Source organism: Neofelis nebulosa, chromosome 6, assembly GCF_028018385.1.
Source record: "Neofelis nebulosa isolate mNeoNeb1 chromosome 6, mNeoNeb1.pri, whole genome shotgun sequence".
NCBI classification, from domain to species: Eukaryota; Metazoa; Chordata; class Mammalia; order Carnivora; family Felidae; genus Neofelis; species Neofelis nebulosa.
Window position 1 is genome coordinate 47,257,257 of NC_080787.1, and position 15,445 is coordinate 47,272,701.

Below are 15,445 nucleotides of genomic sequence, written 5' to 3' on the forward strand. Positions count from 1 at the left end.
ACTTCAGAGCCCAGACTCTGGACCGGCCGTGTGGCACTGTCCTTGACTCATCCACACAAGTGACCGGGCCTATGGCGGACCTGGATACAGCGAGCCACCTGCAGATAGAGCGGTCTTTACCTTGACCACATGGAGTTTGGGCAACAGATTGCAGTCGGCCAGGGTCAGCTCGTCCCCGTCTAGGAATTTGCGCCGGGACCTCTTGTCTTCATCCCCGCAAGTGTTGGCGTCGATCTCCTCTGGAAGAGGGGTGTTCAGGTAGTCATCCAGTTTCTTCAGTGCCTTGGTCAGGCCTTTCTCAAGGGCTGGCATGAAAGAGCAAAAGAAGTATCTTTAGCGGACCTTCCTGCCACTGGCAACAACCGCAGGGACTTCGGAGTAAAGGGGCTCATCCCAAATCCTGTCCCCCTCGTCACACGGCCAGCTCCCCACACACTACAGAATACCTGGCAGTCACCAATCTAATGCAGTGGAAGAGGACTAAGCGGTCTGAAAAAGCAAACTTTTTTTTTATTAAAAAAAAAAAAAGCTTTTGAATATTTATTTATTTTTGAGAGAGATTAGCGCAAGTGGAGGAGGGGCAGAGAGAGAGAGGGGGAGACAGGATCCAAAGCTGGCTCCATGCTGACAGCACTGAGCCTGATGCAGGGCTTGATCGAACTCATGACCCATGAGATCACGACCTGAGCCAAAGTCGGACACCCCACCGACTGAGCTACCCAGGTGGCCCAGAAAAAGCAAACTTTAACCAAGCAATGTATACTAGCTAATCATTTGTGGAAAAAACATAAATATAGAAATACAACCATTAGGATATACGTCTGAGTTTTTAGAGTGCTTATCTCCAGTAGATATAATGACAGTTAATTTTCATTTTCTATTTTGCTTCTCTATATTTTGCCAATATTCCACAATCAACCCACATAATAATTTTGTAGAAAGGGCTCCTGACTAAGTAAATAACAACTGTGTAAAATCCCTAGGACAGAGATATGCACCAGACTTTGCAGAAGCATTAACCATGGGAGCACTGACGAACCCAACCTGAGAAGGGAAGGTGACAAGGTTTGCAGGAAGACCTGACATAGGAAAGTAAACCACCTGTTTGGTGTTGCCCCTAGAGGACCAATGCATACCAGAAAGCCCTACTTCAGTTTAATCTAGAGAAGGTTGTTCTAAAAATCAGGGATGTCCAAAATGCAAGGGCCAGTGCACCAGAAATGCCCAGTCACAGCTGCGTGGAAACCTGTCACGGACACAGCTCAAAGAATGAACGTCCAAAGGAAGATCATGTGGTGGATGACGTTTGCAGTCTTGTCCCAATAATTTCCTGCCGAGTAATTCATTTAGTCACAAGAGCAGAACAAAATATTCAAAAGAACAGCCGGATGGGGCACCTGGGTGGCTCAGTCGGTTAAGCGGCCATGATCTCGCGGTCCGTGAGTTCGAGCCCCGCGTCGGGCTCTGTGCTGACAACTCAGAGCCTGGAACCTGTTTCAGATTCTGTGTCTCCCTCTCTCTGACCCCCACCCCCCCCCGCCCCGTTCATGCTCTGTCTCTCCTTGTCTCAAAAATAAAAAAAATGTTTAAAAAATTTTAAAAAAAAAGAAAAAAAAAAAGAACAGCCGGAAGTCACTATCACTCAGAACCATTCCATCCAGAACTTCATAGTCTATTCCAGGCACAGAACACTGGTCACCTGAACTCAGAGGACAGAGGTGGACAGAGGTCAGGTCACCAGCCAGTCTTGATGCTAATTCTAGCAGATGAAAGGGGGATGCTCCCTCTGGAGGAAGAGCCCAGAGAACTGTACTCTTATTTACTTTTTCCCAAATGGGCCTTCTGTTAGCCACTCCTCCCTCAACCCAAGTTTGTCTTTTCATAGAAGGCCTTTGTTTGAGACAATGAAATGACACCAGCCCAAGATAAATCAATTGAACGCTTACTGGAATGTTGAAAACAGGCTGGAGGTTGGACGTGGTTTCTCAATACTTCCTTCTCCCTGGTGTGGCATTTGAACTTGTACTTCATCATCTGCTTTGTGTTTCCAGTTTGGGAGAATAGTGAGCAGGGCTGGGAAAAATGCTTGTATTCCCCTTAGTAATTGTCTAGACTAGGGATGGGACTGCAAGCCTATTCAAGGGCAGGAGCAGAGGGTGGGTACCAAACAATAGTTATTATGCTCCCTACCCCCACCAAAGCACTTGTGATCTATATTGGGTTTGTCTGCTCCCTTAAATCCCTCCCTCCCTTTCAGTTATGGAGATTCTGACAAAATCTTGATGATAATGGAGATAGGAAAAGTCAAATAGAGGAGTGCTTGTTGAAGTCTGACCAATGGATAGCAATGCAAGGGAAAGAGACATATGATGGGAAATGAAACACTGCTGATGGTACTTCTAAAATGCCCGCTGGAGACTGGAGCAGGCCACTGCAGAAGTTTGTGCCCAAATTGCCCAGCGTGGGAACTATCATGACATTTGCAAAAGCCGCCTAGCACAGCAACTGGAGCTCCTTGGGAGGGCGGTTCTGGATAAGTATCAACTATCTCTCAACGAGCTCTTGAGGTGGAAGAATAAAGTCCGGCAGTGGGCGTGGCTGTTGTCCTATCCTGTAACTGACATGTATGTAACATACCAAGTGGGTGTGTTCTGAGGATGTCCTCGGAGCTTCAGTTTCATACTGGAGTTTGTGTAATTTCGATCAGGAATGTGAAGGGGGTGGGGGAGTTGGTGTTAACCGTGGTAGAAAGAAGAGGAGACCAGGCCGCAGGGAAGGGGCCAAGTGACCTGGAGCTAACCCTGTGTTTAAATTTTGACCCTGCCCAGGGTGTATTTACTGCGACGTTGCTGAGGTGAAAGCTTCGGTTCCCTTAATCACATGGGCCCCTTCCAAGGCCTTGAGCTTGATTTTTTTTAATTCCTTATTTGTACTTATTCCATTGGCTTCAGACCCCGCAAGTGTTGGGAACGTCCCTGATCCTGGAACTTACCAAGAAGTGTGACCTTGGGCAAGTTCCTCAACTTCACTGAGGTTCCGTTTTCTCATGTCAACTGTGAGAGGAAGATCGCTAATCTTCGTAAAGCCGGGGCGAGGACTAGCTCAGATTATGCAGGGAAAAGTGCCTCAGACTACGCCTGCCCCATGCTAGGACAGCAGTTAATGACTGCAATACCAAATATGGCAGCCATCTGCGCTCTGTCCCTGACCCCAGACTCGCCACCAGTACTTTCCTCAAAAATCCAAGGTGCGGCAGGCCATGAGAGATTCTCAGAAGCTCCAGTTCTGAGGCCCGGTCCCTGGAGGAGAGAATCAACAGCCCCGAGCCCTGCTTCTCTTCCCGATTTAACATACAGCCACAGCCGGTCCCTTACACTCCGCCGGGACCCTTCTTGGTGACGAGCTGTGTGAGGGGCACGGCCAGAGGGAAACAGACGCAACATGTCTGTGCTAACACACTGCCCTTGTTATCGAATACCAGATGCCAGCATCAAGAACTTCTCTGCCAGTTCTTTTCCCTCCCACCTGCCAACTTATTCCTCTGACCCTGGCTCAATCTGGCATCCATAGAATTTAATTATCTCTTTCGGCTGACGGTACCCAGGTCATGAAAGCACAGGCGTTCACCTTTCTGGTAACAGCGCAGGGGACGTAAGAGAAACCAGAGTGACAAGCAGACGGTAATCCTTCAGTGTTCGAATTTGGAACCCTCCCTCCCAAAGACTTCCTCTGAGCCGCAGGATGGGGCAACCCTCAGACCACAGCAAGTAAGCCTGAGGCCAGGGGACCCTGAGACCCAGGACCAACCACGTCCCAGGCACTTGACGGGTACCCAGTCCTTTAACTGCTTTCTGCCCTCTCCACCCGCCCTTCCTGTAAAGATTTATTCTGTACCACACGCAAATGTGCTGGGTAAAATATGTGATGAGGAAGCAAGGGGAATAGTTCATAAATATTCTCAGCCATATGCAAACAATCTCAAATTTATTTTTCTCCTTTTTAAGGAGGAAAAAAAAATCCACCCATTCCATGATCACTTCCAGATTCATTGAGGTTGATATTACATAAGAACCAATATTGTTTTCTCGTCGTAGAGAAATAATGACTTGGAAACGGCAATTTGAGCTAAGAAAATAATATACTCTTACCAGGGCATGGAGGCTGAATGAGGACCCGGGAGCCAAGACTCTAGCTCAGCCTCCAGCAAGCTCTTGCAAGCACGGCTCAACCCTGCTTTGCTGGCACGTCTTGTGCAGCGGGGATATCAGCAAGCAGCCACACAGACTCTTTGGGGCTCAGAACTCACTTAGAGCGGAACAGATGTCAAAGGTGGTCTTTGAAAGGACAGGAGCAGCTCTGTGGGCCCAGGTTCCTGTACCCTCACCTCAGCTCCTAACGCGTGTTTTCTCTCTGGCATGTGAACTTGCAGAGAGGTAAGAACCAGGGGACCACCTCTGATCACCGGCTGCAGCCTGGATGGGCGTCTCTTCCACTCTCCCATGGAGAAGAAGATCATGGCTCCTGGGAGCTGGCCCCAGGCCGAGGGACTCTCTGTCCCGCGGCGCCTCGTTCATGGCTCTGATCCAGCACCGGCAAGAAATACACTAGCTGAATTTCTGAAGTAGACTGGGGATGTTTATGCGACCTATCATCTAAGTACACAATGAAGCTATTGAAATGGGCATTATTATTCATACCCATTTAGCAGATAAAAAAAAAAGTGAGTCCTAGACTTTCCCAAGGCACACATATATGTACAAGCAAACTGTTCCCAGGATACGTACTGAAATTGCACCTTGTTTGCTTTTTCACTGCTGTTGCCTTCCTTACAAGGCCCAACCTCTGGGTAATGGGAAAACAACAACTTTAATTTAGTCCACTCTGGATTACAACATAGTCCAATGTAATAAATAGTCTCTCAAAAAGAATTCTCAATCTCTTTGACATGAGAATGCTCAGTCTTACAGAAAGTCTCCATCACCTGTGCTCTCCTCCCTGAGTAAATGAGGGTGGGAGGATTCCTGTCACCTCATGGCCTTGGGGAGAGAGGGGTCCTGGGATCTAGTGGGTGGAAGGCTTTAGGAAGCTACCACAGGTCCCGCATTTCTGCTCAGTTACCGTTTCCTCAGCAAAACCTCCACTCCCTTCCAGAGTAAGGCTGGGGATGTTGAGCCTTGGGTGGTGGTCACAGGTAGGCTGTTGGGCTCCCTCCAAAGCCCTGGAAGGCTACTTGAGCAAAGTGTCATGTGGGGTTTCCCAGATACGACTCTAGGCCCCTGGCCTTTCTACCTCTCTCTCCTCCTTCATCCCCAAATCCCCTGGGCCAGGAGGGGGAAGGAAGGCTTTCCTGTACGTCTTCCTAGGTCAAATAGTCTAACAACCACAGACTAACTTCTCTAGGAGTCAAGTCCTCTAGATACGGTTCTTGATGTGCTAAATCTGAGAGATAAAGGAATTGAGAACATTCGGAGATAACAGCTTGGCTTGTGAGGCCACTATCTTGACGGAAATGTTAGTTTGAATCAGCAGCTAAATAGTGAATGCTTTTTTTTTTTCTTCCTTAGAATTCCTTCTGTAGAATTCTTCTCTCTCACGGGGCCAGTGGATCCTCAGGACAGATTAGAATCAAGAGTGTGGCTACTCCCTCACGTCCTACCTTCGGCTCCTTTGATAAAATATCTGTGTTCTTCTATTAACGGCTTGACTTCTGCTGGAGTTCTTGGTACTGTTAATGACCATCAGTGGATCCAGAAGGAATTACTATCTCTGAGAAGCGAGCCTACCAGGACCCTTCCCATCATTTCTCAGCAACAGATACTAACTTTGTCTGCACTCAGGGCCAATGCTGTCACATTGTCTGTGTGACAGCAGAACATCTGGGTGAAAAGACAGAAAGTCATTTGGGTTTTGCCTATGAAGAAAGAAATATCTAGATATTGGGAAATACCTGGAGGACCAAATCACGTTGTTTCTCTTCATCTCTTTCGAGATCATGTCGATACAACAACGACGACGACAAAGCATAGCTGTGGCTTGAGGGAGGCCACAAAGGAGATTTCTCTGGCCATCACATATTCTTGGAGAGAAAACACAAAGATGGCCACACCTTGTTGACATTTGACAGTTTTAAACCTGAATGATAATGTGATGGGAACCCCCCAAAATCAAATGGTAACAATGTCATATCATCTCTCCCTCGCCTTTCTGGAGGAAGCAGCCTTTCTTTAGAAACAGTGAGGTCATACGGCTTTAGACAAGATGCCCAGGGCCAACGATCCAAGCAAGAGGAGGAGGCTGGGCAGCAGTAAGGCTCAGGAGAGTTACCGTGGTGGGAAAAAAGGAGGTGCAGGTAGGGTGGGCAGGAACATAAATGCTCATAAAGAGGACATGTTTAAGGAGGGACAAGGATGCTCTAAGGTGGAGAGGGGTAGTTAGGACATTTGGCTTTGGGCTGGGCAGTGTAGTTCCCTCCCCCGCAAGAAATCTTCCATAAAGATCTACATTCATCTTTCAAGTTTAAGGAATTGGAAGCCATAGAGCTTTTCTGTGTTGTCCAAGTCCTTAAAGACAGAAAATGTAGCCCTGTTATAGTTGGGTTACATGAAGTATGAATGGGCACATAAAGGCAAAATTATAAGCAGGTGGAAACCGAGGTTCACACCCTCTGATCCACAGCGACCCGTCTAGAACACATAGCAAGTAAGTGGTAGTGGGTCCCCATGGTCCTTCTGTCTCTCAAAGTATCATCTTCACCTGGTCCGTCGACCACAGGGTCAAAAAAAGGCAGCAGCAGGGTCGTAGAAGATGGGAACGAAAGTTTGTTTCAGGCTTGGTGAGCCCTACTCTCCTGTGTCTGGGTCCTCTGGGTATGTTAACACATCACAGGTATCAACAGGGAAGGGACAGGGAGGGGCTGGTGGCCCTGTACTGTGCTTCCCTGAAATGTCTGCACATCCACTCTGTTCTTCAAGAGATCTGAGTTTGAATCCTGCACTGATTATGGTTATTCACAAGTTGCTGTTAAAGCATCTTCTACAGACTCTGGTGCATAAAGGGACTTAACAAAAATCAGGCTACAGGGATGTGTCACACTTACTTGGTCTGATAGTTTGGAGAATTCATGTCCACCTTTGGCATGAGACCAACACTAGACGACCTGGCCTCATAGCCAGAGAGGAGGATGTTGTCAAATTGGCTCTAGCTGTGAAAGACCCAGGGGCTCCCCTGTGGGAAGCAATTCCCAGGCCTCCGTTTCTAGGCACTGGTGAAAACAGGAAAGGTGGAAAGACAAACAGTGGTTTATGAGAAAGCAAAACGCAATGGCAACTTCAACAGATTCCCTACTGTTCACTCTTGCAATGTCAGCTGAGCTTCAGAGGAGTCTAGCTCATGCTGCCATGGGTATTATTTGTTTGTTCTAGAAAAGACTTCAGCCTTGAATGGGAGGGTGGATTAAATGATAAACTCCCATGGTTCTTTCCAGTAAGTGGTCAGTAAACGATTCTCTAGTCCCAAGGCAGGATTCAGGTCTTACCACTAAGGTGGACTAGGGTATAGGACACTATAGGATGCCCCTTACCCACCTGGGTGGAAAGATTCACCAAGCAAATGGGTTTATAGATTTCTTTGATGTATTTTTAAGGTGGTAAGGGATTTTTCCTTGAAGGAGAGAAGATCCTCTGTACGGTTTCTTCCCCAAGCCCTAGAGGGGATCATGGTGAAGAATCATCTTTTTTATACAGTTCCGCAAATCAACCCAATATTTGCCCCCCATGTTTAGAAGTATGACTCCCGACAACAAATGAACTGTGTGTGTGTGTGTGTGTGTGTGTGTGTGTGTGTGTTTCAAGGCATGGCTTTGGCAATTAGCTAGCTGTGTTTAAAAAACCAGAATGGTTGGGGCGCCTGGGTGGCTCAGTCGGTTGAGCAACTGACTTCAGCTCAGGTCATGATCTCATGGCTCGTGAGTTCGAGCCCCACGTCAGGCTCTGTGCAGACAGCTCAGAGCTTGGAGCCTGCTTTGGATTCTATGTCTCCCTCTCCCTCTGCCCCTCACCTGCTCACACTCTGTCTCTCTCAAAAATAAATACATATTAAAAAAGAAACAGCATGGTAAAGAATTTAGGACTTTTTGGCATGCCTTTCATAAGATATTGTTTTTACATAGGAAGGGAGGTATGCATAATATAGACACTTCCAGCTTCACATAATTTTCTAAATCTAAAAGCCACAGTACATTTGAAAAGAAAGATGATCACTTATGTCTTCAAATTTAAGTTTCCTTTTGTGTACATAGTCTGTACCCTGCAGGCTCCCCCCAGTGATAACTTATCAACGGGAAGAGAAAGAGAGACAGAGAAAAACTGGGGCCAGTGGAAAGAGGAAGCTTCAGAAACTCCCGGGGAGGGTGCGAGCTGGCTGCAACAACCCAGAGAGAATGTGGTCCCCGTTGGAGCCCTGCCCAGGCTTCAGCCACGGGGCGGTGGCGACCCCTCCTGGCCTGTCCTTAAGCAGCGGAAACTGCATCTTCCACAGCGAACACGTATGACATGCATGTGTGTTTCCTATTAGGCTTTCCAGAAACTCATAAATGGTTGTAAAAACCATTGTGCTAATAGAAAGAACGACATAAATGCTGACTGAAGCTATTAATGCTGGTTGTAGTTTATGTAGCAGACTGAATCAGGCTGAAAACTGTTAGATTTTTATGGCTACTTTGTAACAGGTTATTTTTAACTATCAGGCCGTAGATTAGGCTCAGCCCTCATATTCGAACATCGAACATCGGGAATGAACGAGACAAGGGAGACGCTTTCTCCGTCCAGCGTTGGGACCTAGGCATGTTCTTTCTCAACACTCCCTGCAAACGCTCAAGCTGAACTGACTTAGCCACATTTTGCCCTGTTCATCCTCCAATGCCCACATCTTTTGTAGAAGAGCCATTGACAAATTTAAGAATCGCCACGCAGCCACCACAGCTCTAAATTTAAATAATTACTGGTTTCTGTCATTCTGTCACTATCCCGTCTGGAAACTCTCCCCCAGCCGCCCATTCTTTCAGTTGTTAATACGTCTCTCTCCAGCGCCCTCTGTGGGTGGGCCAGGTTTGGTGCCCCTCACCTCTCACGGATGTTGAGTCACGACTCCCCAAGTAAAGCTGGGGGTTGTGTAGTGTATTTGGAAAATGCACATGCTAGTTGTTCCGTGGTTTATGAACCGATTTGATCACCGTTTCCTAAATGACCTACCTACTCTTGTTGGAAAACTCAGCACTACGTGCATGTTAAATAATGAATTATTTCAATGTCTCATGTATACAGGTCAGGTGCACAACTGCGGGACCAGCGGCCTGCATGGGGATCCACACTCGGCCATTTACTAACTTGGGTGGGCTGCTTCACCTCTTGTGCCTCAGTTTCCTCCCCTGCAAAAGAGATTTCATAACAAGGGACACCTTGTTAGGATTGCCATGGCGGATGCCTGGAGGAGACTTAGAACTACCTTCGCCTCTCAGCGTGTGGTTCTTATGGGCAAGGCGTGACGCTGCCGCTGTGTAAGAAACAAAGCACACAAAAAAGCTGGTGAGTTCTTAGAATTGCAAGCAAAAAAGCCTGCTTGGTAAACATTGTGCTTGACTTGTCCTCCACCCTGAGGAAGCCACCCCAGATGATTTACGCAGTCTTTTGTTGAGTTTTCAGCTGGCCCTTTCACTCTGACTCTGCTGTCGTAACCACAGTCCCACCAGAGTGAGCCTTGTTCCTGACAGTCATGCAACGGGGCAACCTTAGAAGGTAAGTTCAGCAGGGGTGGGGGGCGAGTGATATTTTGCAGAATTCCCCAGATATACCACAGTAATACCCACCCTCCCCCGCCCTTGCTCAGAGGAGTCCTCTGGGTGCCCCCACTTGCCCCCTCACGGCTTACAATCTGCGGGGAGAAGCTTTAGTTGCACGACTTTAACTTGCATCTTCTAAAGCACGACTTTAACTTGCATCTTCTAAAGTTTGAGGTAAGAGTGTTGCAGATTAAGTATGCAACTTTACATTTCTGTTTCTTAAAATCTACGTGGGGTAATGATTCAGATTTGGTTAACCCCAACAGAGAATTTGAAATACTAGTTTTTGTTTGTTTGTTTGTTTGTTTGTTTTGGGCATGGCCAGATCAGATATTTTCACTGTAGTTTTTGTGTGTGTGTGTTTTAAATCCCCTTCTGTTGAAAATGCATTGTATGGAGAAATTCACTCTCACCTTCCTGGTACCTAAAAGAACCCAGATTTCTTCGTAGTCATGTGCCCAGTCAAAAATACTTATGTTCCCAGACTGTTACTAGAGAAGGCCAAATGACCAAGTTATGACCAACGAGATCAAAGTGGAAATTTACGGATGGGCTTCTGGGCGAGAAAAGACCGACACAGCTGCCCTTGCCTGGAACTCGGACGAATGTCCGGAAGTGGAGTACCTATCTTGTGACATGAGAATGACAATCACACATTAACGGTAGAGAATCAGTGCTCCAAGGATCTAGATCGATGACTTCTATGAGCAGCTACAACTGCCTGGACCTCTCTACTCTCTGGCCTTCTTGTTATGTGAGAAAAGCAAACTCTGATTAAGAAGTAAACATTTAGAAAGAGTGCTTTAGAGCAGGGCATGGCACATAGTAAAATGCTATGTAGGTTTTTGCTAAGTAAAATAAAATAAATATTTGCTTTGGTGTCTGTAATCAGGTTTCTATTATATGTGGCCAAGCACTGCCCTTGCCAATTCACGTAGATATCGTCAATATTTCTTTATTACATTATTATTCTAGCACCTTGTGCAGTGCCTGGTACTGAATAAGTGTTTGTTGAAAGAATGAGCTATTCAGTAGGGTCTGAGGAAAGGTGAGGGCCCCTAAAATGTAACTCTATATGTGTCTATATGCTTATGCAACTGCTTTATCTCGTTAGAGGGCCTACAATGGTTCCCTTTCTTTGTGTAATGGTAGCCCTCGGTCTCTCGGGGATGGATGAAGGGATTTCACTTGTTTGGCCTGGCATGCCCTCCTGGGGGTGCATCAGAGCCAAATGCGGACAGGTCCCCACCAACCTGCACCTCTCTGCCCGGTGACACAGGGAGGACTGAGGCCAGGGCCAGGCGTAGACAAAGTGTTGAGTAAAACCTGTCTTTGAGGTCCCCAAAACAGAAACAAAACGTGGGTCAGATTGTTCTTATTGATTGGTTTTAAATGTGGTTCTTCCCACCCCACCCCCCCCAGCCACCGTAAAGCTGCATTTAACATAACAAAGGTGATTCGAACGTTATGTACTTTCAGCTGAGAGAGAGTTCTGGTCATAGGACAGAATCAACCAAGCAGACGCTGGGAAGTTTCAAAAGTAGCCACGAGAATGGAGGGCAGGGATATGGGACAGGCTTACAGGTAAAGCTGGAACAGGAAGCAGATGGAGGAAATGGCCGTGACATTGATGAGGCAGGGTAGACCCTTTTATCGAACGTCTCTTGGGTACCCGAGCAGACAGCACAGGTGCCTCTTGAAGCGTCTGGGAGATGATGCGTTCATTCAGCTCACAAACGTTGGCTGTGGGCCAGATGCTGAGCTGGGCTCTTGAGACAGTAACTAGTGAGACGCACACAGCACGTGTCCTCATGGAGACTGCTGCGCAGAACCCCGCTTCCCAAAGCTCCCTCCTGGACCATCAACACTGAATCATCTGGGAGCCCTCAGGCCTCACCCCAGACCCACTGTGTCGTTATCTGTATTTTACCAAAGCCCCAGGGGATTCAAACGTGCGTTCAAGTTAAAAATGACCTGAATAACACGGCAAACGAACACTGGGCACATAAGTCCTAAACGTGGCTCTTTAGCTCATGGGGCTACTCAGGCGAAACTCACGCATGGGCTTGAGGGGGTGTGGGGTGCCCTCCGGAAAGACAGCTCGAGAGCAGATTTTTAAAGAAAGTTAGGAGTTTTAAAGTCAAAGTTCTGTGTGGCAACCTTCCGCCCCCCTCAACGAATTATCTAAATAACTGATAAATTCAGAATACCAGACTGCATTTATAACCCCTTGGCTTCACTTCCCATGCTTCAGCATCACTTAGTCTGTAGCAAAAGAGTTTCAAAGCTGAGAAATGCCTGGTTCGTCCCGTGACCATCATAGCTCCCTCATGTCTCCGGAACAAATTTTCCACACCCCAACTTTTCCTGTGTGAAACGGACAGAACGTTGTCCATCCTGCCTGGACGAGATAGTGACCAATTTGGCAAGGAGAGTTTATGATTGAGGTGTTTGAAGTTTGCAAGAGAAAGTTTAATACGCCACCTGGATTTCACATCTTGTCATTCCCCAAAATGGGGAAACCCAGTCTAGATGCTAATTTCCCCAGAGCCATTCTCCAACGAGAGTCAACAGAGGAGAGAGAATTTTCCCTCAGAGCTACGTTCTAATGACGGAGGAGAGGTTATGAGTACAGACATTGCATAACCAACTAGAGTACTCCTGAGCCACTCCTGGGTGGCGCAGTCGGTTGAGCGTTGGCTTCGGCTAGGGTCATGATCTCATGGTTTGTGGGTTCGAGCCCCGCGTCGGGCTCTGTGCTGTCGGCTCGGAGCCTGGAGCCTGCTTCAATTCTGTGTCTCCCTCTCTCTCTGCCCCTTCCCCGCTCATGATCTGTCTCTCTCTGTCTCTCGAACACACACAATGAAGTGCGGACACACGCGCCCACTGCCGCACTTCTGAGGCCTACACACCGTTATGCTTAACAGCATAGCTGTTAGACCCGTGTCAAGTCTTCTCACTAACACAACTTCGCATGCAAGCACATTTTTCAGATTAACGGATACACGTCCTGTTTATTTAAGGAAGTATGTAAAGGCCTCTGCTAGTACCTGGAAATATCAGAACACACAAGAGCTGTCTGTGTGTGTGTCCGTGTGTGTGGAGAGAGAGAAACATATTTAGCTCCCACGTATAAACTGCACAAAGACAAGAGGTGTCGGTTGCACAGGATGAGGTAACGGTAGCCAGAGGTGAAAGAGCATTTAACTCGCGTTCAAATTAGTCATTTAATGTTCCTTTATTCCCCAGGCCTTGATCTGAGGCCAGGCCAGGCCAGGCGAATTCGTTCTGGTCAGACGGCGGGAAATTCCACCACATGGAATGGTGTTGGTGGTCTCCACTCCCCTCCACTCCGGCTGGGGAGCCCACACAGCGAACACGGGCTCCTTGCACTAATGAATGCGCCCACCCACACAGGACCTGCCCCCCCCCAACCCGGCCCCTGCCCCCCTCCCCCGCCCCCTCCCTGAGCGGGCCCCGTCCACATGCAACCCCACCGCCAACCGCCTTCCAGAGACTCGTTTCAGAAGCAAAATTTGCTAAATTATAAATGGCCAGCATCCGCCTCAATAATGAACCAAATCAAAGACCCTCTGGAGGAATCCTCTGGGCAACTTCTGGGAGGTGCCAGAAGGAACTACTCACGCCTTCCCCTCCCTCTTGCTCTAAGCCTCAAGGACCCCACCGCCTGTGAGGGGGCACATCTATTCAGGACATGCCAAGCCTCGGACGTGGGTCTCACTGAGCCTAGGTTATTTGTTTTTCCTTGTTAAGAATGCTAATCAAAGCAAAACTTTAACCCAACAAACAAACAAACAAAATATCCTGAGTTGGCTACTTGCACGCAGGGGTGGCCAAGGAAGGCAGCCTGAAGGGTTCCTTTATGACCAGAGGCGTTTTTGAAATGAGACAGCAATGGCTGCTTTACGAGGAAGTGGCAAGACAGTCACCTCGTTATCCTCACCGCTGTGGTGGTCTGGGGACCACCCAGGAGCCTCCACCATGATAACAGCCTGGGCTGAGGTCTTCTTCCAGGGAACCAGTTGTCCCGAGTTGGGACATAGCTACCTTTCTCCAGAGAATAGGTCGGTGTTTCTGACAGAACAGACATGGAACACCACTGGCTTCCTCGCTCTCAGCGGACTAATTAGAACTCACATTCCTGCCTTCTTCCCATTGCCTTAGCTCTCCCCTCAGAGCATGACATTGAATGAGAGGAGGGGCCGTGCCCATCCCCTTGGAAAGACTGGGCCCACCGGGATATGGGGCTGAGGGTTGGGAGGGAGGAAGAGGAGGGGGAAATAATCACCTTGTGATTGAAGTGGCTTGGAATAACAAATACACACGCTCTTTTAAACATGGCTCGCCACATCCTGGGGAATCTAGAGAAACGTTCCACATCACCTCCCCAACCCTCACTCCCAAGAGTAGTTGGCTTTCAGGACGCTTTGGGAGAAAGCACAGGGCCTTTGATAAGAGGCTTGTTAGTTCTGGGCTAACAGTCCTCCCAGACCGCTTTGAATCCTTTCAAATATTTTCCCATTTTAGGTCAAGGAGGTTCGTAACGGTAAACACTGAAGGTGGCGGAAGGGGAAGAGAGAAGGGAGAAAGATGCGACCAGGACAGTAAGTTACCAGGTAACCAACGACCTCTCTGAAGGATCCATTGGGTCTGGTGGACATGCCCTGCTCTGGGTGTAAGGGAATGTGGCTTTGAATCCCCAAGGGAGACCTGGGCCTCATCTTGAACCCCCAGTTTGGGCATAACTGTGTTCTATGCAGAGGATGCTTGAAAATCCTTAGGCTAAAAAGGATTAGCCCTCTCTGGCGCTGATTCCTCCAACCGCCAGAAGAGGGCAGCACATGCTTCTACATCACAGCGAAAGCCGGGCTACCCAATCCAGAGAGTGGACACGAGGGAATTTGGGACAGGATTTGTGAAATTAGCAGCAGCAGTCGTAGCAACTGTAGCTATCATATATTGGTGCCCATGGTGTGCTGGGAACTGCCTTAAGGGCTTTAATGCATTAATTCATTCAATTAACAAGACCACGCTACAAGAAAGAACACTATTATAATCTCCCTACTGTAGACAAGGAGGCTGAGAAGTATAGAAGTTAAGAGAACTGGCTACTGTAATCTGAGACTACCTGAGACAGAGGTCAGCAAAGTATAGTCCAAGGGCCAAATTCAGCCCACTGGGTGTTTTTGCACTGCCCTCAAGCTAAGGATGGTTTTCACATTTGGGGATGGTTGGAAAAATTCAAAAGAAGAATAACGTTTCATGACCCCTGCAAATGACGAGAAATTCAAGGTCAGTGTCCGTAGGCAAAGCTGTACTGAAACACAGCCACACTCACTTGTTTACGTGTTGTCTGTGGCCGCTTTATCACTCCAAAGGCGAAGCTGAGCAGTTGTGACAGCCCACAGTGTTGGAAAAATCTGAAGTATTTATCATCTGACCCTTTCCAGAAAACGTGTGCCGAACCCTAACCCAAGGGGTAAGTGCTACCTGTTTCCAGCCACCACAGACACGTTCCCGGACATGGAGTTAGGACAGCTAGCCTAGAGGGATCCGGAAGTAATGCTGACCTCAGGTCACTTTCTTTCC

At 47.9% G+C, this 15,445-nt stretch overlaps 1 protein-coding gene across 3 annotated transcripts in view; it reads right to left on the minus strand.

The window, feature by feature from the left end:
* Positions 1-15,445, minus strand: part of CLIC5 (chloride intracellular channel 5) — a 164,239-nt gene that overhangs the window by 10,916 nt on the left and 137,878 nt on the right. For all 3 annotated transcript variants that reach the window (XM_058734140.1, XM_058734142.1, XM_058734141.1), the window contains exon 5: positions 121-305. In XM_058734140.1, the coding sequence (XP_058590123.1) occupies positions 121-305 (185 nt within the window). The remainder of the gene's footprint in view (positions 1-120; positions 306-15,445) is intronic.